The sequence below is a fragment of the Lissotriton helveticus genome, chromosome 7, assembly GCF_964261635.1.
Source record: "Lissotriton helveticus chromosome 7, aLisHel1.1, whole genome shotgun sequence".
In the NCBI taxonomy this organism is placed as follows: domain Eukaryota; kingdom Metazoa; phylum Chordata; class Amphibia; order Caudata; family Salamandridae; genus Lissotriton; species Lissotriton helveticus.
The window spans coordinates 139452957-139479586 of NC_136068.1; the positions used below are offsets into that span (position 1 = coordinate 139452957).

At 44.2% G+C, this 26630-nt stretch overlaps 1 protein-coding gene across 1 annotated transcript in view; it reads left to right on the forward strand.

Annotated features, from left to right (window-relative positions):
• The first annotated feature begins 410 nt into the window (after positions 1–410).
• The window catches only part of TTLL9 (tubulin tyrosine ligase like 9), a 114359-nt gene continuing 88139 nt past the window's right edge, over positions 411–26630 (forward strand). Inside the window, exons 1-2 of the mRNA XM_078650444.1 lie at positions 411–967; positions 20494–20540. Coding sequence (XP_078506570.1) covers positions 953–967; positions 20494–20540 — 62 coding nt within the window. The 5' untranslated portion in view covers positions 411–952. The remainder of the gene's footprint in view (positions 968–20493; positions 20541–26630) is intronic.

The window sequence follows — 26630 nt, forward strand, 5'->3', positions numbered from 1 at the left end:
CAGTTTAGTATAGCGGTGTTTCCCGGCGCTCCGGGTCAATAAAGAAGTTTACACAAACTACGGCGAGGTGTCTTCAATAAAATACACATTTCACATATCCTTTCCCTATAATATGAAGCGCTCCAATAGCTTTGGTCGAATTTGAGCGATATAAAACTGCAACAACAAAAAACCTGAACAAATCATCACAGGAGCGAGGATATGGCATAACATCCAGAACTGCCGACTTTGGCCCCGCAGAACAGGGTTCGAGACTAAGCATGGGCACAACAAACATCCTGTGATTCTGGGCAAATTACTTAATCTACCCTGCCTACCAAAAATGAACGTCTCCTTGTATTATGTAACTGGTTCACTTGTAAAGCGTCGAGTTCGTGCAAAAAAATAAAAAATCTGTAGGCATGGGTGTTCTACTACTCTTAGTTCCCAAATAGGATCAGCGGCTTTGTGTCTGCATTAAAGTTATGGAAGACTTGTTTTTTCTTCTGAATTTAAATCGGGGTTCACGTTATTTGTATGAAACGCATTCCTTAAGCATTCGGACACGCATAAGTGACAGAAGCATTATTGGATACAAAGTAATAATCTAAACAGCGGAACTATTCTACGATGGCGTCCAAATAACGATTCCAAAATGACCAGTTTACCGAACTGCCCTACATGGCTACCATTCTACCGTTCCAAGATGGCCGCCAACCTCTCGTTTCAAACACTTGAGCACACCTCCATTCAAATAATAATGAGAGCGTTTCATGCTGGCGGTCGTGTTAGGGTTATAGATATCAACGCTGAATGCAAAAGATATCTCTTCCCGCACACATCGGTGATTTACCAGCCCGTCATGGAACCTGCGACGCTCACACTCGTGAAGTCATTTCTGGAGCGTCGAAGGTTGCTATGGTGACAGAGATACAAGATGTCTGTGAAGCCATGAGAAGCCAAAACGAGGGACATGTCCAAGAATCGGGTGAGAACTACTGCATTTTCCTTCACAAAGGAACACTAAAACTTATTCACCAGATAAATATAGTCAACTTTCCCTCAAAACCCAGGCCACTCTTCTCAGCCCCTACGAGAAGCACAAATATCCCAATAAACACAGCCACCCATGGCATTTAAAAGCTCATCGTTCAAGAAACCGCCTCAGTTTAAAAACAGCCCGACTACCTCAGGGACCCATGCAACCACACCCCACACCGTTCCCCAGATAGCACGTCTGCTAAGATTCCAAGCCCTAACAGAGAAATAACCCCCAAGTTCCCCACTAAACAGATCAGCTTACATATGGCATTGTTCGGTTTCACTTAAATCCTATTCCGGCTCTCCACGCCAAGAATCAGAGCCTCATCAGAGCATCATAATTCATACCGGAGAAACACTCAATAGGGACGCAGTCCTTTTAAGAGTTTCTTTTTGGAAACTCAAACGCCCCGCCCCACTTCCATCAAATTGTGGGGTGCGAATGCAGGTGGGATGGAGGCAAAGGAAGTCTGAAGATGCCAGAAGCAGCATCAAATGTATTAACGTTGCAGGAAGTGACACTACTTGTGGCGCTGTCATGATGGCACTGAGGAGGTATTGTATTGGAGTGAAACATCTATGTAGTGCTTCATATCCTTGACGAGTCCTCAAAGCTGTCAAGTTTTCATCTGTGTCAAATTGGAAGTGTGTGTTTGGAAAGGTGTTTGATGCACTGTGTCCTGTATGCGAGAATTAAGCGTGGTGCACCGCATATGCAGAAAGTGTTTCGAAGAGTGTGAGAAGATATGCAGACATGCATAAATATTCATAGTCAGAATTGTGTCTTTATAATAATGGGAAGGAGTGGGAATGTTGTTAAAGGCTTAGTACAGTAAGTAGGGATACTTACCAAACCAGCAACATTTGTAAAGTGCCACACTTTCACCCCTAGCGGTATCTGGGCGCAGTGTTTCTGTCGAAGAGCCAGGTCTTGAGTCTCTTTCTGAAGTCTGCGAATGAGGGGGCTATACGGAGCTGGAGGGGAAGGTCGTTCCAGGTCCTGGCAGCGATGTAGGAGAAGGGGAGGCCTCCGCTGGTCTGTGTGAGGGCGAGTATGAAGCCTTACGGCTAGACCTGCCGACTTAGGAGCTGTGGTACCGGGCTCGAGCCTCGGCATCTGCTCAGCATCCTGTGATTCTGGGCAAATCACTTAATCGCCCAGCGCCTATGAATAATGAATGTGTCCTTGTGTAACGTAACTGGTGCTCATGTAGAGCACTCCTCTCTACCTTTGGGTCGTGTTCGCGCTATATAACTCTGCAAAAAAAATTAAAAGACTGCAGGTGTCTAGAGGTTTGGTGGACGTTCAGTCGATGGTTGATGCAGGCATGTCCTAGGTCATGGAGGGTTTTGTAGGTGTGCATGAGGATCTTGAACTGGCATGTCTTCTGGATGGGGAGCCAGTGGAGGTCTCTTAGGTGGAGGGTGATGTGGGTTGTTTGGGGAGGTCCATGATGGGTGTGGCTGCAGCATTCTGTATAGTCTGGAGTCTTCTGAGGAGCTGGGTGGAGATGCTGGCATAGAGCGAGTTGCTGTAGGCAAGGAGGCTGGTGACAAGTGCCTGACTGAAGGTCTTTCTGGTGTTGGCTGGCATCCATCTGAAGATTCTGTGGAGCATGCAAAGTGTGTGGAAGTAGGAGGAGGTGACTGCGTTGATCTAGAGCCGCCTATTTCTGGCTTGTACTGCTTGCAAAGACTCTGGTAGTAGGGGCTGAAATGAGTGATGGCAATGCATAGATGCCACCACCCCCTTTTTGAAATTATTTTGGCCACCATAAGTGTGGAAGGGTATGCTCAGACATGAGTCCCTTGCTCACTGCACCATCAGGATTCAAGCAAGCCGGGCCGAAGACGGCTGTAATGCTAGAAACCGGTCCCCGGAAGCTTGTTTCCTTTCCAGTGAAGAATTGGCTTGGTAGTTTGGTCTGCCCTGTTCCCATGATGCACTGGGCCAGGGACAGACTAATTTGCATATAGCCAGGTTCTGAACTGGGATGGTGCAGTGAGCTAAAAAACGGTGATGGATCAAGCCCTGATCTGTTGACTGGGTAGGAGTGTTCTGATTAACTCAGATACTCTGTCCATCACCACCCCCTTTTTGAAATGCATAGATGCTGGCAGTGGGCAAGGTTGAGTAAAAGTTGCCAATGCATGGCCCTTGATAATGAATGAATTACTTACTGGCACTGTTCTCAATAAGGTGCGCACGCACCATGGTCACCCGGAGCGTGCAGTGTCCTGGATTTAGTGCGCACACTGCATCCCTGCGAGACCGTTCGCGCCGCCGCTTTTAAAACGCGAGCCGCGCAAAAGCCATTATTTCCTGGTTGCGGGAGGCAGGAAGAGACAATGGTGGGGTTAGGGAGGACTGGCATTCACTTGCTGAAAGCTGAAAGCACACGTCGTGTTAGTTGACTTTCTGCATTAATTTTCCTAATAGTGCACAGCTGCAGGGCTGATGTGGGTCTTTGAGATAGTATTCATGTTAATTGCAGCACACAATGGCGCTGCAATTAACATGAATACTATCTCAAAGGCCCACATCAGCCCTACAGCTGCGCACTATTAGGAAAATTAATGCAGAATCCTGAAAGCACACGTCGTGTTGGTTGACTTTCTGCATTTCTTTTCTTAATAGTAAGCTGTTGCGGGGCTGTTGTGGGCCTTTGAGATAGTATTCATGTTAGTTGCAGCGCACACATGCGCTGCAATTAACATGAATACTATTTCAAAGGCCCACAATCAGCCTCGCAGCCGCGCACTATGAGGAAAAGGAATGCAGCAAGTCAACAAGCACGACTTGTGCTTTCAGGATTCTGAAAGCACACATCATGGTTCAGACTGCATTTCTTTTATTAGTGCGGGGCTGCAAAGCTGATTGTGGGCGTTTGGCAGTTTTATATATTGCTAACTCAGTCCAAAGGTATCAGAGTGCTTTACATAAGCACCAGTTGCATTACAGATGGACGCATTCATTTTTAGGCTACCTATACTCTAGTGCCGCTACACCATCTATTACTTTTCTTCATACTTGTTTTATTGTGCCCTCTTCCCTGTGTCTACTTTTTATGGTGATTTAGTTTTATAATTCTTTAAATATTCTGTGCCGCACCCTCTCCAATGATAGGCCAAAGTTCTCATGCCCTGCATGGATTAATTATGGCACCAGCCGTCACTGTCATTACCCTGTAGTGACCTGCTATCAACCAGGTAACAAAAGAAGAGAGAGAGAGACCATTATTGGGGATAGGCTATTGCTGCTTATTATCATATGTTTGAAATAGAGATACCTTGAGGCCTTCCATATTTGCGTACGTAAAGGCACAAGCCATTTGTACGATTTTCCAAAAGGTAAAGGATATTTAAATCAGAACCTTTTGGTCTTCTACTTTTTAATCCCAAAACAAAGAAAAAATGAAATCGCAGGACAGTTTTTATTTAAATGAGGTCATTGTAAAGTGGGTGCTGTCTTTATTAGCTTTGCAGGCAGAATGTGGTTCAATATATTCGTCTAATTTTAAAAAGCATATATGTTAATTTTTTAAGAACAAATAAAATGTGCCTTGAAAATACTATCACATATTTGTCCTGCAATATAAACACCGGTAAATACAAACATTACTTTTAGTTTAGATTGGGAGCTATAAAATCATCTATGTGAACTGTTTTTCTGTTTTATCCTAAATCCTGTGCAGCTGGTGGTTTGGATTGTGGCATGTGCCAGCTGCTATACTTTCATAAAGGGGTTGAATGCAGGGACCAGAACTCATATCTCAGAGTTCTAACCTGAAACTCAATTAGCGCCCTAGCAGAAGGCAACATACTGTGTTGCTAGTGCTTATTTGAGCCAGTGGTTGCAGGAGAAGTCTAGGGTTTAAAACATACTGGAGTGGTTAGGGTCGTCTTTACTAATAAGAATGTATTTCTACCTAAAGCAACCCTTTTTACCATCATTAGTACAGTGAAAGATGAGGAAAAATACATAATTCTTTAACCTATACCATGCAGTTTGCAAGCAGCTCTTTGACACTTCATACACATTTTTGTAACAGCCATATTAACCCTCTGTAATACTGTATGATGAGTCAAAACTGCAACTAGACAAACAACTCTCTCCAGCAGAAATATTAATCACTGTAAACTTCCTTTATCTTGCAGTCTCAACAACGACCAGCCTTTGCAAAGCATTCGCTACCCCAACTGCGACTTTATCACAAGTTACTTTAACCTAGAAGTTGTTACGACAACTTGCTGTAGGGGGCACATTTTTGGACTGGTGACAAATTATCTCTGATGGGAAAGTCAGACATTACTCCGTAGCTTGCACATCAAATTGTAAATATGTTATGTAATTGTGTATATATGTGATCTTGTATAGGCTCCCAGCATTCTCCACCCTATGAACAGTGCTGGAATTGAGGATCTTTAGTAAAATCTTATTATGATACCACCATTGGAGTCCTGTGCTTTTCTAAACCCAAAGTATACTTGCCTGTGTAACCAATTCATGTCATTGCGTATATATCTAAATTGAAAACCTGCCTTAAGACACTTCATGTGGCGCTACATGTGTGAAAATGCACTCTCTTTTCACTTTTTCAAACAAAAGTTTGGAGTGATATTTAGCGCTGCACCCACACGTGCGGACTGGTTCCCGGCGCACATAGCCTTAGTTGCAGCGCACAGAGACCTTATACTGCCGCACACAGAGGAAAAAAAATTAGAGGGTACATTGCTTACCGGTAATCTTCATTTTCGACGACTGCATCCTGCTGAACATAAAAATGTGTTAAATGTCAAACAATTACTTAATTGCTGAACTCAAAATATAAAATGACAAAATTCTTCTCTGTAGAGCAAGATAAATCCAACCTATAATTATTAACAAAAGTGTGCTGTGACAACCATGTTCTCGCTGTACTTATCTCTCTGAGAGAAGCTCCTCTCCCCTCTGCCAAGGTTTCAAAAATGGAACTTGTAGATCTTCCATGAGCTGCCCTTTTATTTATGTAGTTTTGGTGTTTTGTTGAGTTCTGGATGTCCCCTTGTAATAGCTTCTAATCCCTAGCCTGCCAGGTGTGCACTGAGCTGGATTTGATTTGGCAGTGTTCTTCAGTTGGCGGGTCTGACCTCTCACTTTGTTGTGTGATTATGCTTCTGTTATTGTTGTATGCAGGCTGATATGTCTCTGTTCTCCTGCTAAAAGAAGCTTGAAGGGCTTAAGGGCTAGCTAAACTACCAGTATTAAGCACAGCCTGGAATGAGGCAATTTTTTACTCTCAACTGAAAGACTCAAGCAATGCCCAATGTTTCCTTCTCAAATCCTGCATCATGCCTGCTTTGGCATGTGAAAAGGAAGCTTTGCTGGGCTACGCTTCTGGCCATAAAGATAAAACGGTTCTGCCAACCCTACACTTCCTGGCCTTTCAATGTCTTTGAGTGCACGAATGCCCGGCATCTTGTAGAAAGAGTTTCTGAAGTGTATTGGGACTTTCCTAAAATAGCACAGCCTTAGTGTGTTCATCTTCTGTGGTTGGTGGACAGGTTCCTAACATTGATTAGTCCAGCGGCACCTAAGAAGGGGGCAATTTCTTTATTTCAATTGAAGACCTCCTGAATATGGCCTGTTGGCAGCGTGAGGATTCTGCGGGAGACCTTGAGGGATTGGTTGCATCATTGTGGAACTTGTTTTTCTTTTTCAGACTGCAGTTACTCACCTACGGACATTATTTTTCACTGTTTCCCTCTGCTTCTGAAATGGGATCCGCAGTATGAAAACAGTACATCTACAAACTTTAAGTCTGTAGTTTAAACCTTCTGATTTTGCTACTCTTTCATGGAGCCATATTGTCCATGTCCAGGTGTAAGAAGTCTGTGTCTTAGAAAAGTGAATTGTGTGGAAAATAAATCGTATGCCCATAATTCCTCAGTCTGCGAGTGAGAGAGTGAATGAGTGTGTAACCTGGGTGTGTGAGGGGCATTAGAGAGATAATCAGCAGCACCACACCTCCAAAATGTAGAAACCATGCAGGTATATTTTCTGTAGTTGCTCCTTTCACCTTTACCTCAACTCACCAGTTCAGAAGTGATGTGTTTTGCAGGCTGAAGGCTGGGCCTGCATTTGTTGCTGTGGAAGTAGAGAGGGACACACATCACAGGTTCTTCAAGAGTGCATCTCCATGTCCGCTTAACTAGCCGGATGAGAGTGCCAGGAGTCTGGAATTCACCCACCGAAAGGTTGTAAGATTGGCACATTTGTTTGAATGTTTGCAGGGTGCCATCTACAAAAGGGTCACCTAGCTTTTGGTTGACTGCCCTGTACCACTCTGCAAAAATGCCAATTGTTGACAATGTGTCAAAGTCTGAGTGAATCCAGAGCAGGAGGTCCAGTGGGTATGGTTGATTAGATTTAGTACATCTCTTTCAGCAGTACCTTACTGCATTTAGTAATCTGGAGTGCAGCTTTGGTGCACTACGTGTTTTCAGTGACTCCTCAGTTAATGAGTCGCAATATAGGGGCCCTTCGACATATCTGGACTCCTCCGTGTCGGGGTCGGCTTGTCACTTAACTATCCACTGCAGCTGAGCTGCCAATACAATCTTTCGTAGGCTGATGCTCCCAGCCTTCTTCTGCACGAGGTTGGCAACTGCACTGTTTGCAGTCGCACTCTGTGCCTGCGAATGCCCCAGATCAGTTCGGTCAATAGTGCGTTAAGTTCTGTGAAAAATCTCTTAAGGAGTTTAATAAATATTGTCACAAACTGGTACAATATAGTAATTTTATAGACGGTTAAGCTACCCATAATCAATAATGGGAGCTTTTTCCAAAACTGAATGGAGTCTTTCTAGGTGTTCCTGTGTTCTAAATACATGGTCAGACGGCAAATACAATCTGACTCCCTATGATATATTTGTGCGCCTCAGTACCTAAAAGTGCAGGACTTCCACTCCTAGGGTAGATTAGGCAATTTGATGTCATCTTGAGGAGGTCTACAAATGTAGTGGAAACTAACATCATTTTTCTTTGTTTATCAGTAATCCAGACTGTTTGCTATATTGCTCAATGAGTGACATCCGCTTTTAAATGGACCTCCGCGTTGTGGAGATATATTAACACTTCATCCACGTGAAATGTTATACTGCATGAGTGACCATTACGTGTGATTCCCCTCAAATTTATTTGCCGTCTGACCATGATTAACATCACTGGTTCAAATGCTAGGGTGAACGGCAGCAGAAACAATGGACACTTCTGTATTGCCCCTCTCCGTACCTCCCAGGAGTCTGATTGGACATGACCAATTTGCACTTGGGTAGTCAAGAGTTCAGCAGTCAAACCCATACCAGATTTTGTCTCTGAGCCCCATTTCGCCCAAGACTGTGAACATATAGCTCCCTTCAGGAGCATCAAAGGTTTTAGCCATATTGATAGCAGCCATCAGTAATGGGTTGTCTAGAACATGAAATAAACATATTTTGTTCCAAGATGTATTTCTATGAGGCACAAAGCTTGATTGATTGGGAAGCATTAGGTCAGGCAATACTTGAGCAAATCTGGTTCCTAATACATTGCCTAATATTTTACAGTCAAAATTCAACATTGATAGTGGGGGGTAAGACCCCACTTCAAGTGGGTCTCTGTTTTGTTTCAGATGTGCCACTATAGTGGCTTCTTACAGGGAGTGGAGTAAAGCACAAATTTCCCACGCAGCCTTTTATGTATCTAGTAGGTAAGATGCAAGAGTATTCTGATAAATTGGGTAAAATTCGAGTGTACGTCGTCACATCCCGGTGTCTTACCATCCACTAATTTTATGCTGACTGTTTTTATTTATTCAATTAAGAAGGGATCACCTATTTGTTCTGCTTGTACAAGCATCGGATTCATTCAGCATGCCTTGTGTAACTAGGCTTTCTCCTATACCAGAGAGCTAGTGACATTGAGTCTATATAAAAAGTTTAAAAAATCTGATATGATGCCGTTTATTTCACTTTGAATGTGTCTACCTGTATTCCATTCGATATCCGCACTACTTCTTTTGTGGGGTGGTCTCTTTCAAGCAAGAACACACCCAACTTTAACACTGTTTATGTTCCTCTCAATTATTTTCTATAATTGTGCTTTTTAATACTGCAGTGTAGTGTTCCATTGTTCTCTTTCAGTCGCTCTATGGCTCCTCGGTCTGCCACTTCCGATTTCTCCAATACTCTCATGAGTTTTGTGGCTTTCTTGTTCAGGACATGTTTAACTTGTGTGTCATTCATAAGCTGGTCCCCTCACACAAACCTTAAATGCCTCCCATTCTGTTAGCGCACTGTTCATGGATGCTGTGTATTTAATAAAATATTGTTGTATTGTGGTCCTGAGATTTTGCAGAGGGATTGAAAGGGGGTTATTGTTTGATGTAGTTTTAAATACGTATTCTGCAGTTATGACATGGCCTGTTAATTGTGTAGAGTTTAAAACAGATGTGTTTGAGAGTGGAGCGTTTGCAGATGGGAATAGTAGGAATAATTTCTCCACCCCAGGTGCACAGTCCACCCCCTATATGTGAGACTCCAGTTGTTACGCCAGTCGTCAAGCCTTGCTTGCATTCAAGTGGCTGCTATTTCTGGCAGTGTAGGAAAGTGCCCTTTTTGACATGGCCACCCCCACGTTTTGCCTGGTGTTTGAAGCAATTTCGACTGGAAGTGCACCGGGTTCCTGCTAACCAGGTACTCAGTGCCTGAACTCTTTCCCAAAACGATGCAATTGTTATCCCCAATTGGTGATACCTTTAGTGCCCTCTGTAAGTCACTAGTAAATGGTATCCCCGGTATCCAGGGCCTGAGGTGCTAAAGAGGGTCCCCAAGGCGGCAGCACAAATTGTGCCCCACTTAGGAACCCCTCACCAAGCTCATGCAAACTGCCACTGCAGGCTGCATGTCTTGGAGCAGACAAAAGTGAAAACACGACATGGCACTCAGCCTGTGTTACCAGCCTGTGAACAATGCATGCACAATAAGTAATTCACCCCTACAGCAGGCCTTACCGTCCTAAAGCAGAGTGCACTATTCTACATGTGAGGGCATAACCCCATGAGAAGATATGCCCCTGTACTGGTCAGACCCATTACTGCCAGTACAAGTGATCAGGGCAGCAATTTTAAAAGCATGTGCTGGACACTGGTGAAAATCAGTTCCCCAGCTACATGATGGCTTTACTGAAAATAAGGATGTTTGGTATTAAACATCTCGTATTAATAAGCCAACACTGATGCCAGTGACATATTTAGTAATACATGCACCCAGAGGGTACTTTAGAGGTGCCCCCTGAAAAACCTACCAGTTACTGGTGTGGTGTCTGAATGTTTTTGCCAGGCTGCCACCAGAGATGAGTTGCTGACCCCACAAGGGTGAGGGCTTTTGCTCCCCTGGGGTCATAAACCGAGAATGCTCGGACCAGGGGCCACTTTGCACCCCCGCCCACAGGATGACCTGCGGATTAGCATTCGAAAGCAGCAGAACTTCAAAGAGCCGCACCACCTTTGCTGTGCAAATCTGGCTTCAATCACAAGAGAGGAAAACAACCCTTTTTGTCCAGAGCTCTTTGGTTCCTGGACAGGTGGGAAAATTAGCTAGGCAAGACCGGATTGTCCAACCTCAGGCGAGTTCCACCCCTGAACTTGGCTACCTGAAGTGGACGCGACTTTTCAGAAGTGACCATCTTGATGATGGCAAATTTAGGATCTCTGGGACAGGGTTATGTCCACTTCTCCCAGGTAGTGGTCATATAGGGAACGTAGTGACCCCAGGGGTAAGTAGCCCATTGCCTACTACACTACACTTCACTAACACCCCTAAATTCAGAATTTAGGGGAGCCCTGGCACTAGGAAACTAGATCCTGCCGACCAAAAGAAGGCAAAACCAACAGTTGATGGACAGAATGCAGAACAATGTCATACATTCACCCCAGTACAGAGATCTGGGCCTAAATCCATTGTTTTTTTGCACTCCACACCACCCCAGTTCAGACATGGCCACATGCAAATCAGCCTTGACCCTGTGCCTCATGGGAACAGTCCAGCCCGAACTGCCAAGCCATGTCTTTCCTGGAATCAAGCATCCTAGGACCGGTTTCTGGCTATCATCCGTCTTCAGTCAGGATAGCTTGACTCCAGTGGTGTGGAGAGCATGGGACTCACGTCTGAGCATACCCATCCCACTCAGGGTGACAAACGCAAAACCAACAGTTGATGGACAGAATGCAGAACAATGTCATACATTCACCCCAGTACAGAGATCTGGGCCTAAATCCATCGTTTTTTGCACTCCACACCACCCCAGTTCAGACATGGCCACATGCAAATCAGCCTTGACCCTGTGCCTCATGGGAACAGTCCAGCCCGAACTGCCAAGCCATGTCTTTCCTGGACCGGAATCAAGCATCCTAGGACCGGTTTCTGGCTATCAGCCGTCTCCAGCCAGGATAGCTTGACTCCAGTGGTGTGGAGAGCATGAGACTCACGTCTGAGCATACCCATCCCACTCGGGGTGACCAACGCAAAACCAACAGTTGATGGACAGAATGCAGAACAATGTCATACATTCACCCCAGTACAGAGATCTGGGCCTAAATCCATCGTTTTTTTTGCACTCCACACCACCCCAGTTCAGACATGGCCACATGCAAATCAGCCTTGACCCTGTGCCTCATGGGAACAGTCCAGCCCGAACTGCCAAGCCATGTCTTTCCTGGACCGGAATCAAGCATCCTAGGACCGGTTTCTGGCTATCAGCCATCTTCAGCCAGGATAGCTTGACTCCAGTGGTGTGGAGAGCATGGAACTCACGTCTGAGCATACCCATCCCACTCGGGATGACAAACGCAAAACCAACAGTTGATGGACAGAATGCAGAACAATGTCATACATTCACCCCAGTACAGAGATCTGGGCCTAAATCCATCGTTTTTTTGCACTCCACACCACCCCAGTTCAGAAATGGCCACATGCAAATCAGCCTTGACCCTGTGCCTCATGGGACCAGTCCAGCCCGAACTGCCAAGCCATGTCTTTCCTGGACCGGAATCAAGCATCCTAGGACCGGTTTCTGGCTATCAGCCGTCTTCAGCCAGGATAGCTTGACTCCAGTGGTGTGGAGAGCATGGGACTCACGTCTGAGCATACCCATCCCACTCGGGGTGACAAACGCAAAACCAACAGGAATGCCAGAAACCGGTCCTGGGAAGCTTGATTCCGGTCCAGGGAAGACATGGCTTGGCAGTTTGGGCTGGACTGTTCCCATGAGGCACAGGGTCAGACTGATTTGCATATGATCATGTCTGAACTGGGGTGGCGGAGTGAGCTAAAGAATGGTGATGGATTAAACCCAGATCAGTTGACTGGGGGTGAGTGTTTGTATTGGCAACGCTCCGTCCATCACAACCTTTGGTTTTTCTTTGTTCGCCCTAAGTTGGCAGGGTATGCTCAGACGTGAGTCCCTTGCTCACTTTGCCACTGGAGTCAAGCAAGTCCGGCTGAAGACGGCTGTAATGCCAGAAACCGGTCCTGGGAAGCTTGATTCCGGTCCAGGGAAGACATGGCTTGGCAGTTCGGACTGGACTGTTCCCATGAGGCACAGGGTCAGACTGATTTGCATATGACCATGTCTGAACTGGGGTGGCGGAGTGAGCTAAAGAACGGTGATGGATTAAACCCAGATCAGTTGACTGGGGGTGAGTGTTTGTATTGTCAACGATCCGTCCATCACCACCTTTGGTTTTTCTTTGACCAAAAGAAGGCAGCAAAAGCAATAATTGCAGAAAAAGAAACTGACTTGGCACCAGCCCTGATGGCCTGTTTGCCTATTCTCGAAAACTGCACCAAAGTCGTTTCGTCCTGCAAGCTGCTGATCCTCCAAAGCCTGGGAGGACTGCCAGCACTTCTCCAAAGACTCAGGAACTCCTGTGGAATACCAGAGCTGTTCGCCTGCATCTTCAGGTACCAAAGACTGAGCTGTGAGGCTCCAAGACTGCGAAAACCTGACACCAGAAAGTACCACTGCACCCGAGCTGCCTGGCCTGAGCTGAAGTAGGCCAACGTGCCAACGTGGTCCCAAGATCCTGATGGCCTAAGAAGAAGGATACTGTAGAGCCACAAAAGCAGGAGACTAAAGAAAAGCAACAGACTTGGCCCCAGCCCTTCTGGCCGGTCTGCTGTTCCCCCTCAAAACCGCGCCAAAGACTTCTCGACCTGCAGCTGTTGTGCGACACAAGCCTGGGAGGACAGCCTGCCTTCAGTAAAGATGCAAGAACTCCAGCAGAGCTGCTTCCTTGCATCCTGCAGGCACCCCAAAGAAAACTGTGAGTGCTCCGGATGGCAAAAAACAGACACCATAAAAGACCACTGCAGTTGTGCTTCCTAGCCCGAGCTGAAGTTGGCCAACAGTGCCAGCCTGGTCCACTGCCCTCCAGAGACAAAGCCCACCTTGGACTTGCTCATTCTGGACTTCCCAACACTGCCTGCAGCCTCTGTTTGCAGCCCCCCCTCTACAACGAGGGCTCCCAATGACATAAATCTAATGCCTAAAGACACCTCTGCACCCGTCACCCCTGGCCTCTGGGGAAGAGGACCAAAGGCGTCCCCGAGCATCACAAAAGTTGAACCCCCTGTTGGTTCAGCCCAACTGGTCCCCAGTCTAAACCTTCAGCCTCTTTTCCAGCAGACCGAACTCCATAGACTTGAATGGAGCACCCAACGCTGTAAGGCACCCCTGCAGCTGGCCGCCCCAGTGCTACCCGAAGTGATGTGTTGGTGTTGCCTTAGACCTTGCCCTATACACACCGTAAGTTCATAACATTGGTTCCGTAAGTGACTGTTAAGTGCCTGAATGAAATACATGCTTTTCCTCCATAGTTTAACAATGCCACAAAGTGTTTCAATCACGATGTAAAGTATTAAAAGGCTGTTTTCTCCAAACCTACCATTTTAAAAAGTACCTACCTGATTTTGAAGACCACGGTGGCTAAAATTATATAAAGATCAGTATTATTGTTGTTTATTTATTTATTTATTTTAAGAGTTTTATATAGCGCTGCTAGACCCGGAGGTATCAGAGCGCTTTACATGAGGAATTTAGCATTTAGCATATTACAAACGTTACAAAATTTACATGAAAGATCGTTGCGAGGAAGAGGAAAAACAAGGTTATACAAATACATCTAATGATTAGATCATTACAAAAACAGAAGATATTAAGGAGCAATGGGAGCGAGGGAAAAATAGGGGTAAGGGAAAAGAGGGAGAAGGGAAACGTGGAAATGAGTGGGAGCAGCGAGAAAGGAACTGACAAAGGACGGAACAAGACGGCAGGTTAGGATCAGAGGAGAGGGTGAGAAGGAAGATGGGGACAAGAAAAGGGGTTCTGAGAGAGGGAGAGGAGGTCATCGGAGGAAGATATAAAGAGACAGCAGCGAAAGGACGAGGAGTGCCATGCACCAATGTCCGGCTGGGTAGGTGACGACCGCGGGCGCCAATGATTGATGTGGATCTCCTTATTGAGGCATGTGTATCATTTATTGGCTGTGTGTTTGCAATAGATGTCTAACACTCCTCTCTGTAAACCTAAGGCTGCTTGACCACACTATTCCCTAGAAGAGCACCTTGGGATTGAGCCAGCTTCCTACAGGTGTGAGCTGTCCAAGTCTGGATTCAATACACAGTCGAGGTTGCTCCCACTACAGATTCCCACCCCTCATATTCTGTGTATTTATTCATTATGCATCACTAGGGTGACAAAGCCCTCCCCTTCCAGCAGGTGGGTTTCCTGCAGAAATCGAACGTATAGTGGCAGAGTCATCTGATATTTCAAATGTGACTCCGACTCTACCTGCCAAAATATAACATTAACTCTTCTGAAGGGTCCTTCACCCTCATATTGTGGGTTGAAGCTGTGTGAGCGGGTGGGTGTAGTTGATAACTGTCATCTCCCTCCCAGCCAACCCTCCTTTGCGTAGCCCGGTCATGTGTATGTGTGTTATTTATAGGTCCCTAAACTATGTATCGGATCAGGATTAGTACTAAAATTCCTTCTTTGCTCTTTTAACCTATACCTCCTCTAATTAGCTGATTTGTTGCATACTTTTGAAGTGAAAACACATTTTACCTTGAGGGTACTTAGATTATACTCAGTCTATGTAATGCTTCCAAACATTCTCCCTCCGACCTTCTGTTAGGTCTGGAGGTCACAAAGAACTGGATGGCTACAAATTACAGAAACGAAATCCATCTAAATTAGAAATTATCCCCATCTTTAAACCATGTAAATGGGATAATAGCCTCCGGCTATCCTCCCTCCGGCTTTTGCTGAACCAGTTTGATCAGATTGAAATTTAGACACTATTCTTGACTCCCAACTGAGTCTGGAAACTCATGTCTCAGCAATAACACAATCCTGTTTCTCTCATTTGAAAATGCTCCACCGAATTTTCACTCGTTTTCCCACAGAGTGCATGTTGCAAATGATTTGTGCGATCAAAAGAGTAGAATGCAGTTTCTCATGGCCTCCCCCATCATACAAGTCTTACTTGCATAAAGGCTAATGCCACCATGTTTTGTAATAGCTTAAACAATTCCATTGACTCCACATCGATAAAAGGATCATGTTTAAATTGGCCTGTGTTCTCCATAAAACACTGAATGCTCAGAGTCCCTCTTTCTTAGCAGCTACATGGAATGGAATGGGAGATCCTACATACCCTTGGCTTTCCGCTTTGTAAGAGTAGAGCTGAATCTAATCTGCTCAAGTTTCATACACTACTCAAAACCTGGCTTTTCGCTGTGGTCCTCAGTTGCAGTATTTGTAAATTTACTATAGCACAAGGAGGCACATTCTATGAGTAATACATTGCTTTTAACCAAAACCAAATAAAAATATAATTGGTGCAGGGCTGGGGAGAGGTTTGAATGAATTTAAACAGGTGTGGGGTGTACTATAGATGGATTTGGTCTTGGGAAAGATTAATTTGACAGTCTCAATAGGATCCCTTATTACCCTTTGAGTATCTATGGGCCAGAATATGTTTGTGCTTGTATCAAAGATAGAGCAGTCCTCTCTTTAATGAGCAGTTTGAACAAATCAAACTGAACACCTAGTGATCTCCTTTTCGGGATGATGATGGACATTTGAAGAAAGCAGTGGGTGAATTGATCAAAATATGGCTTACTCTTTGAACTTCTTTGTGGCCCTGCAAGTTGTAGGCATGTTATCCTGGAGTCACTGAGACAAGGCCCGTAGACATTTACAAGACTCTGACATAGATTGCCAGGCAGATGCCATCCATGCCGTTCACTCATTGGGACACCAGGTTAGGCGTTAAAATGCAAAGTAGCGTATGCAAAATGTTATAGTGAGATAGCTTGGGAGTTGTGCCCAAGGTAGGACTTTGCTTCTTGCTTTCGTGGAGTGCTTGGGAGATCATTCGTTATGCGAGTTGATGATTTTGTGAATCTACATGCAAGTCTATTTTCTGGGCACCCTTCTAATTGAGGAAGGTCTCTGGTTGAGCGAAGGAGCTTTCTCAGGTATGCCTGACAAGGGTTTTTAGGTCGAGCTGGCGTCGGCTGCGCACATGCGCAGTCGAGCTCGCGAGATTTAATGAGATGGAGGTAGTTTCACTAGCGAGGGTTAAGCCCGCCCCTCTTTTCCATTGGCTGGCATCACTGTTCATGCTAAACGGTGGCCAGCCATTGGAAAAGAGGTCCCAGTGACGTATTCTTTTCTCTTTTAGCCCCGTCATTTTCAGACCGGCTTCCTTGATTTACGTGTGTGGTAAAAGGTTTCTTATCTTCTTTATGGTGCGAAACAGATGGCCCCATAAAGAAGAAATAATAAACCTTTTACCACACACGTAAGTCAGGCCAAGCCCGTCCAAGTGGGATGGCTCTAAAAGAGGAAAGTCTGCATCATGCCGAGCGCTTGTTATGCTCTGCCTCTACTCGTGTTTGGGGTCTTAGAGCTCGGCTTGGCTCTTCTTTCCCCTCGCATCCAGCTCTAGCAGGCACTCGGTGTTAAAGAGCAGGACAGGTAGGAAAAGACGAGAAGTTTCAGAAGTAGCAGTGAATGGGAGTTTCTCCTAGGACATAGCATGGGATTATCTTAATACTCTAAACAGCCAGTATACATTCATCACTGTCTCACCGCCAGGGGAAGGAGAGCAGAACGTGCACAGTAAACACAGGTATGTGAGCTCTGCGGCTGACAGCGAATTCTGAGCATCGCTGGCTGCTCGAACAAGAGTTTTCACAACCTTCCAACTTGTTTACACATATATACCAGGGTGTGACGGATTGTGTCTGCACGCCTCAGATGCAAGGAGCTTTCTTTGTGACCTTTCCCTGTCCTCCCGATACTCCGTCCCGGTTCAGTGGAGCTGAACTTGGTTGAAATGCCCCCTCCCTCTTCGGGTTTCTTTCTCCGTGGCACTGGCCCATCCCATGAAGGGATTAGGAGCCCAGCGTGAAAGGTAGGAGGCGGGGCTTGGCGGAGGCGCACAATTGGGCTCAGTTAACTATAATTAAGCAGGTAATGGGAGCTCAGCTCTGCGCATTGTTCATAGAGTTGGTCACTGGGCAGGGGGAGGGGTCTCTGTTGCGCAGTAATTAACTCAAGCTACCTTCATCCTTAAATGGGTCAATCGAAGCCTGTATAGCCCCCAGCAGCAGCAACGGCCAGTCTGCCCCAGAGAGACGCTACTGTACCGCCTGCTCCCCACAGACCGGTCCCTGCTGCTGGGGTAACTCCTTCACCAGTCACCAGGGTGAGGCCGTCTGTGGTCCCGGTGCCCCCCGACAGTGGGAACATGGGCTGTAAGCCACAGAACCGTTAGTAGAGCGTCCACATCCTGTGATTCTGGGCAAATCACTTAATCTCCCCATGCCTGAATGTGTAATGTAAATATGGTGCTCATGTAAAGCGCTCCAATACCTTCGGGTCGAGTTTGCGCTATATAAATATGCAAAAAAAAAAAAAACTTCATACCTCCAGTGCTGCATGTATTCAGGCGGCGCATGTATGTATTTAGAGTGTGGGGTACCTGTCATTTCCGTGTACCCAGGCTGAGGGCACAGGGCTGCACAGTCTGTTGTTCTCTTTTATGCTCCAGGTAACTGGGTGTTTGCTGTTTATCTGCTGAGTGCACAGGGCTGTACACCCTGAATCCCAGCGCAGCTCCGAGAGGTGGGTACCCGCCACTTCAATATACCCATTCCGTGGGCACATGCATGTAGAGCATGTGCAGGGCTGTGGGTACCTCCCGTTTCCACATACATGGGCTAGGCACTGACATGTACATCCCGATCTGTAGGCTGTGTGTACCCATGATGTAAGCCCAGGAATGCACAGCCTGAGATACAGAAATGTGGATACCTCCGCTTCTCGTGTACACTAGCCGATGACGCAGATATGCTCTGTTTGATCTGCAGGGCTCTGTGTACCTGAGCTTTGTATGTCCCCATGATGTAGGCCCAGGAACACACAGTCGGAGCTGAAGAAACGTGGGGACCGCTTCTGTTCACGCGCACTGGCAGGCACAGCCAGTGCTGTGTTGGTTAGTTAGCTTGTTGTAACTATCTCTCCCTAAACGTTACATCTTTGGCTAATTAGGTTCCCTTTTGATTACGTTATCTGTGTAATCTGCCAACTTCATGGGTTTAAAGGACCATGAGGTTGTCAAATTATAGTGTAAGGACAACGTGGACTATAGCCCTGTTTGCTGTGGCTTTAAACCAGCATCTCCAGGCTCTCTGCAGAGCTTCTGAACAGCACCTGTTCCCTACGCCTGCCTTCTGCACTGGCTACCGGGGGGCTGGCAGTGTCATTTATTTTCCTCCTCCTCTCCTTCGAAACCAATTTGCCATTTTCTGGGTCTGCAAATATAATCACTCCACTGCAAACAAAAATCAAAAGTAAAAAACATTGTAATTTACACCTCCAATAGCTCTAATTTTCACAAATGCGAGACCGTTGCATTGCAAATGCTTGTTACACCTTATGGTGGATGAAAATAGTATGTGCTTCAGAACACAGTTCTTTTACCTTATACTCATTGGTTGGAATTTGGTTTATTCTCTCCCTTTCTATTGGATGCGGGCTAGATCCATTCAGAGCTGTATGATGGTCTCTAGGTTTTAGATTTTTTTTAAAATATATATTTTTATTTTATTTCAATTGCATGAGAAACACATAACCAGCACACCAATAACAACAAGCCGCACTCAAGTCAATCATGAATTCGACTTTTCTCAGTGCCGGTAGTCACACGTCATCGATCCATATTGGGTGTGCAATATCCTGTTCAATCCCCCTGTTTACTGGAGATGTTCCGGTTCCCCCACCTCGTTTGTTTTTAGATTTGAGTGCATTCTGAATGACTAACTACTTGTCGAACTCTTCGTCACTACAAGGCAACTACTTGACTAGTAGTCTTAAGATTTCCAATTTTCTAGCCAGCTTGTGACATGACTCTGCATCATCATCTAGTGTGATATAAAACATATGGTTCATTCAGAGAGGTAACCTAGGGAGGAACTGGGTGACCTATGGTCAACTTGACATGAATTCCTCTTCAGTTCCTACATCAAAAATGAGAGGCCCACTGTGCAGATTTGGGTGTATTATATGATATGACTGTGGCGCCTTATCATCCTATACACTCACAAAAACTGTCTTGGGTCCAGTCAGGCTTGTTTGCAAACCTTACGCTCAACCCTGGGTTGTTTTGGCTTCGAGCAGCAATGCTTAACAAGGGAACTTGGTGTAAAGATTTTAACAGCACCAAACAATGAAATAAGAAAGTCACACAAAAAGGAGACACAACAACAAATTGTGAAAATAGAGCATATTTTTACGATTTTTTAGAGTCCTTCATCGTTCAAATCCACTTGAGGGTTCCAGAGATACAGATTTTAGAAGATATAAATACTTTTTAATGCAACCGCAAACAAGCATTGGTCAGCCCTTATGATACCCTCAATTGCTTTTCTTTTTACTGGCTAGAGAAATAAGGGTAAGCTGTTCAACCATAAATTTGGCCCTCGTATGAAAAACTAAAAAAAACATTCTTTCCACTTGGGCACTTGTAGAAAACAACACTTGTGCTATTACCATATGACGACAAATAAGATATTGCACATAACACGTCCCTCTTATTTTAATTAGCTCTACGATTTTCAATTGTTTAGTGCTCTCTGTATAAAACTTTCTCTGATCTGGTATTTTTCGAGCCATGTTGACCTGTGTGGGATTTTCCTTCTTGCCTTTAATTAAGTCTACTTAAAGACTTTGAAGCTGGTTCGAACTTTTGTGGCTTCCTATCTGATTTTGGTAGGTTGTTGTGATTTACTGTGTGCATTCTTATCATTGAGTCTTCTTGCAACCTTCGCATCACTATCTGTTTGATTGTGTTTGTTTATTCTATATCTTGTTCTCTACAGACTCAAGGCTACAAAGGGCCATATGGATATCAGAAACTCAAGGAGCGGTGAGTCACTATAAACGCATTTCCTGACCTTCAAGTCTGGAGGGGATTCTTAAAGTCTGTTTTGTTATTGAGCTCCAACTGTCCTGCTTTGAAAGTGGACACTTTTACAGGTTCGTTTTACCTTTCATAATTCTGTACACGCAGTAGCGGCTGGCATGGATTGTACGTGGCGTGGCAGGCGGGCGGGCAGCGTTGTGATTGGTCTGATCACCGTAGTTCGGCGCTCAGATAGGGAATGGGAGCCAGGGCATGTTCTCCATGCAGGCTCTAATGCAGCCTGTATAGAGAACATGGAAAGTGCGCATGACTGTTTGGGTGGCCCCATTTTACAGAGCTCCACCTCTCCTTTCCCTGCTCTGAGAGCAGGGCAGCCCCGCCCGCAAAGATTTAGGAAGAAATACAATTTTAATTTCGTCCAGTAATTATCATTTTATTTTTCCTTCATTTCCACTGTTAAAGCAGTAGAGTCACGCTCCTCCGCCTCAGCGGAGGAGCGGCCACTGTGTACATGTGGAAGAGTTTTGTCACTATTCCATAGTGAGACATTTTTGATGCATGTTAGGTAATGGAGATTCCTCCAAAGAACTATAACATAGAATAATTGAATATAAAGTGTATTGATGTACCTGGGACAGGGCCAGAAGGGACTATAGCCTAAGTGATGAATGCTTGTGTTACGTTTTTTGCATCCAACATGATGCTAGGCTTTTATTATTATGTCTAGTGAATTGAAAATCTTCTGTATGCATGACTTGCAAATTATGATTCCAAACAAAAACATGTTTAAGAAAAAACTATGCAAGAATTGAATTTTTACGAAAGAGGTGCTGTTGGTAATAGTACCCTCAGCAGGCTAAAGGGGACCCACACTGTGAACCAATGCTTCTGCCAACCACAAGTAGACCAAGAAAGAGTGTCTGCTATTTTGATCTTTTCCCACATAAAGAAGATTTCTTTAGCTTGACTTCTTATGTTAATGATGGCAATGCGCTCCTCCTTCACACTGAAGACTTCATATTTATTGTTCAGAACTGGGATTGGGCATGTGCGAATCAACAATGGCTTCTCCTGTATGGAGTACGCAGTCTTGTAGGCACAAAGGTATACCAGTGTTGAGGGAATATTCAGGCAAAGTAGAGGTAAGTAAAAGACAAATTAAAAGCAAAGGAACCTAGCATATAAAATAGTCAAGTAATCAGTAGAGAAAACGCATTGAGCAAATAAAGTACCGTGGAATTGAACTAACTTTCATGTCCTTTTTCTTAAACTATATTTTGGGAATACCTTAGATGCAATATTCTTTTTATTCGCTGTTACAAGTTGTTCAAGATTTCAAAAAACTTTTTAGGTTGAGCCTGCCACAGCGCATGCACTCTCGTTTATGAGACTTATTGTGTACAGTATAGGTCTTAAAGGTTGCCAATTGCTTACAGTCCGTTAGCTTCATTGTCACTCTTCGTTACTGCCTCCTAATTGGCCAGCGCTGGCCAAACATCACTTCCATTCCTTTCAGTGGAGCATGGACCAAGCACAGATTGATTCAACTTAGTTAACATCCATCAGCTGCTCAAGCTATGACTAAGGTACTATTTATTCTTCCCCCACTACCACTCCCTTTCCCCAACCCCTTGTCCCACTTTCTATTATTGATGCTCTCTACCCCCCAACCCTCCTCACTTGTGTTGCTGTCCCCACTCCCATTGTTGCTGCTCCCACCCTGCTCCCTGCACCTTGATTTTTAGGTCTCGTAGAGAGACCTAATGCCGTCAATCCTCTTTTTCCGATCCGGATTTTCAAATGTTCACGTGAAATCACGTGACCACAAGCTCCTTCGTGCACGAGCTTGCATTTCCGCACAGGCTTCCCTGCCAGCAGCATTTGCCTCATCAAAGGCTTCCGCTGCCCCGCCCCCCGCCATCACTTATTCACGGCCGCAGGCCGTGACTTCAAAGGGTGCCCCCTGCTTCACGGCCATCTGTTCCCCAGCACCTCCCCTCTCTCTCCCCTAATTATTCACTGCTGGCCGGCCCGCACATCTAGTTTTCCACGGCTTTCGTTTTCCGCTTGATTGGTTGGTTTGCTTATGCTTGTTTACACTGTTCCTTGTCGTATTGTGCAGTTTTGTATTATTTCGCCGATGCACACAGCTTTATCATCCCACGTGGCAACGATGTTTATTGCTCTTTTCACAATATAAAGAGTGCTTCATACAAACTTTCTCCATCTCGCCGAAGCGCACAGCTTTATTATTTTTTTTCATAGCACTAATGTATTTAAATTTCGTCCAATTAGCTCGGCTTTCTTAATATTCATGTGCATTGCACATGTATTCTCATCTTTATTCACATCTACCTGTTCATTTCATTTTGCTGGGGTTTGCATATATTTTTCTGGTTTAAAAACTTGTTTTTATTTGCTGCCTTAGGACCCTTTTTGTGCAGATGTGCTGGTGTCAGCGACCAAACATCCATAACCACAAGTAATGTTTGATAAAATCATCCTTACCTCTAGGTGGAGTTTCCCGTAGTCGGACGGAAGTTCTGCCTTTTCTTCATTGGGATCGCTCTGTTACTGTGTTATAACATTTGCGGTTCTCGTGTGTGTCACGACAGGAGGCCATTTCACGGCTCTCGCGCTATGACTTTTCACGCTGCCTCCAGCGAATCCACTACGTGCCATGTCACATTTCATAACGTCGGGCCATTGGTTGTGTTTGCCGTTTATATAGCAACGTCCCTCACAACCATTACTCATAGCTGGCTTTTCCTGTTTAGTTTTACGCTGATGCGCACCTCTTATTTGCAATTTAAAGGGCGCGTTGTGCAATTCTACATGATTTCGCCGATGCATGTGGCTTTATCGACCCATCTGATGTTGATCACAACCATTACTCCATGGTGGGAGTTCCTTGATTAGTGTTCAGCTGATGCGCACGATTTATGTACACTTTAAAGTGGCGCATCATATGGTTTTACATGATTGTGCTGACAATGATGTCTATTTTATTTTTTACACTGTTCCTTGTCGTATTGTGCAGTTTTGTATTATTTCGTCGATGCACACGGCTTTATCATCCCACGTGGCAACGATGTTTATTGCGCTTTTCACAATGTAAAGAGTGCTTCATACAAACTTTCTCCATCTCGCCGAAGCGCACAGCTTTATTATTTTTTTTCGTAGCACTAATTTATTTAAATTTCGTCCAATTAGCTCGGCTTTCTTAATATTCGTGTGCATTGCACATTTATTCTCATCTTTATTCACATGTACCTGTTCATTTCATTTTGCTGGGGTTTGCATATATTTTTCTGGTTTAAAAACTTGTTTTTATTAGGTGTTATTAAGGAACATGCAATCTGTAAATCCTCCTCCTTCGTTTTTAGGTCACCCTCACACCCCCTTCACCCCCCCAACCCTCTCACCCTCACACACCATCACACCCTCGCCCTCACCCTCACACCCCCTCACCCACCCTCACTCACTCACCCTCATCAGCATAGCATAACAAAACATAGCATGGCATAACAAAAAAAGCATAGCATACACAACCTCACAACCCTCTCACCCTCACCCTCGCTCTAACACACTAACCCTCACTCACCCTCACTCACTCACCCCCACCCACCCACCCTCACCCACCCACCCTCAAACCACCCACCCACCCTCACCCACCCACCCTCACTCACTCACCCACCCTCACTCACCCACCCTCAACCACCCACCCTCACTCACCCTCACTCACCCACCCTCACCAGCATAGCATAAAACATAGCATAGCATAACAAAACAAAGCATAGGATAGGAAAACATAGCATAGCATAACAAAGCATAACATAACAAAACAAAGCATAGCAAAACAAAACATAGAATAGTATAACAAAGCATAGTATAGCAAAACAAAACATAGCAAAACACAACAAAGCATAGCATAACAAAACATAGCATAACAAAACATAGCATAACAAAACATAGCATAACAAAACATAGCAAAACAAAACAAACCATAGCATACATAACAGAACATAGCATAGCATAGCATAACAAAACACAACAAAGCATAACAAAACACAGCAAAGCATAGCATAGCATAACAAAACATAGCATAACAAAACATAGCATAACATAACAAAACATAGCATAACAAAATACAACAACACATAGCATAACAAAACACAACAAAACATAGCATGGCTTAACATAACAAAACATATAGCATAGCAAAACACAGCATAGCATACCAAACACAGCAAAACATAACATAGCAGAACAAAACATAGCATAATAAAACAAAGCATAGCATAATAAAACACAACAAAGCACAGCATAGCATAAAAAACATAGCATAACAAAGCATAGCAGAGCAAAACATAGCATAGCATAACAAAACATAGCATAGCATAACAAAGCATAGCATAACAAAACAAAGCATAGGATAGCAAAACTAAACATAGCATAGCATAACAAAACAAAGCATAGGATAGCAAAAGAAAACATAGCATAGCATAGCATAACAAAACATAGCATAACATAAAACATAGCATAACATAACAAAACATAGCATAACAAAACACAACAAAACAGCATAGCTTAACAAAACATAGCATGGCTGAACAAAACATAACAAAACATAATAACATAGCAAAACACAACGTAGCATACCAACACAACAAAACATAGCATAGCATAGAAAAACAAAGCATAGCATAATAAAACACAACAAAACATAGCATAGCATAATAAAGCAGAGCAAAACATAGCATAGCATAACATAGCATAGCATAGCAAAACATAGCATAGCATAGCATAGCATTACATAGCATAGCATAACAAAACAGCATAGCATAGCATAACAAAACAAAACATAGGATAGCAAAACAAAACATAGAATAGCATACAGCATCACTCAGCACCACCACAGCATCACTCAGTGGCACCACAACATCACTGAGCTCCACCACAGCATCAATCTGTGCAACCATTCAACAACAACTGGTTCAAATATGTTATCTCAATGTTTCAAGCTTTATTACAAATGTAACAAAAAGATGTTAATATTTGACATATGTTCTTGGATTTTCGTCACAATAAAATACACTGAACATAATCTTCACAAATGTTATTTACAAAAGTTTAAGCTATTGCCATTATAAATTACAATAACTTTTATTTAAGTATTAATTATTAAAGAAAATTAAAAAACATTGTTATTTGTAATATCAATACATGTAAGTCACGTAAATACAACACATATTGCATTACAAATGCTATAGGTGTCACATTTGCGAGAGTTATAACTATTGGCATTGTAAATGACAAAGCTATTAATTTTGCAATTTTCAAAAACAAAACCTAAATAAAAAATGTGTCATTTACAATACCAATAGCTCTAACTTTCCTAATACGAGACCTATTGCATTGCAAATGCTTGTTTTGCTTTCCCACCCCCCCACTCTTTTTTTAAACATTGCACAGCAGCGTGTCTTAAAAAGATCTTTATGATGCAATCAATGCAGGCTACATCATAGTACTTTTTGGTCTTAACTTTAAGCTATTTTGCACAGCCGCTTGTTCTGCTGTGCCCCATGTCTAAAAAGGCATTGACAAAGCCAATAGATCTTGCATACTTTAGACCTAGTGGCGTTGACAGTGCTTGTTTCTTTTGACACTCATTCACCTAGACAACAGACTTAGTCCCCCTCCCCTCCCTTTTCCCCCTTGTAGCATCTGCTTTTGCTCCCGGCATGCCATTTCCTCATCAATTTTCCTTAGCAATGGGGTGCCCCAAGCTAGAAATGCCAGAAATTCTCTGTGGCTTGCTAGAGAAAATTCTAGAGTGACATCAGGGGCGTAATTCAGGGCCTGCAGTCCCTACAGTGTGGAGGAAGAAGGGGGAAACCTTTAGAAGTGCCCTCAATCAGCCCAAGACCAATGTATATCTGTGAGATATGGGAGACTCAGGGGCCCATTATCACATTCTGCATAGGCGTGGGAAGGCATAATTTTGCGTTTTACAGCTGGGTGATGTGTGTGCCTTTCTGACAATTATGAGGTCTTTTTCTTAAAGATGAAGTTTCTTCTATGTTGTGTGCC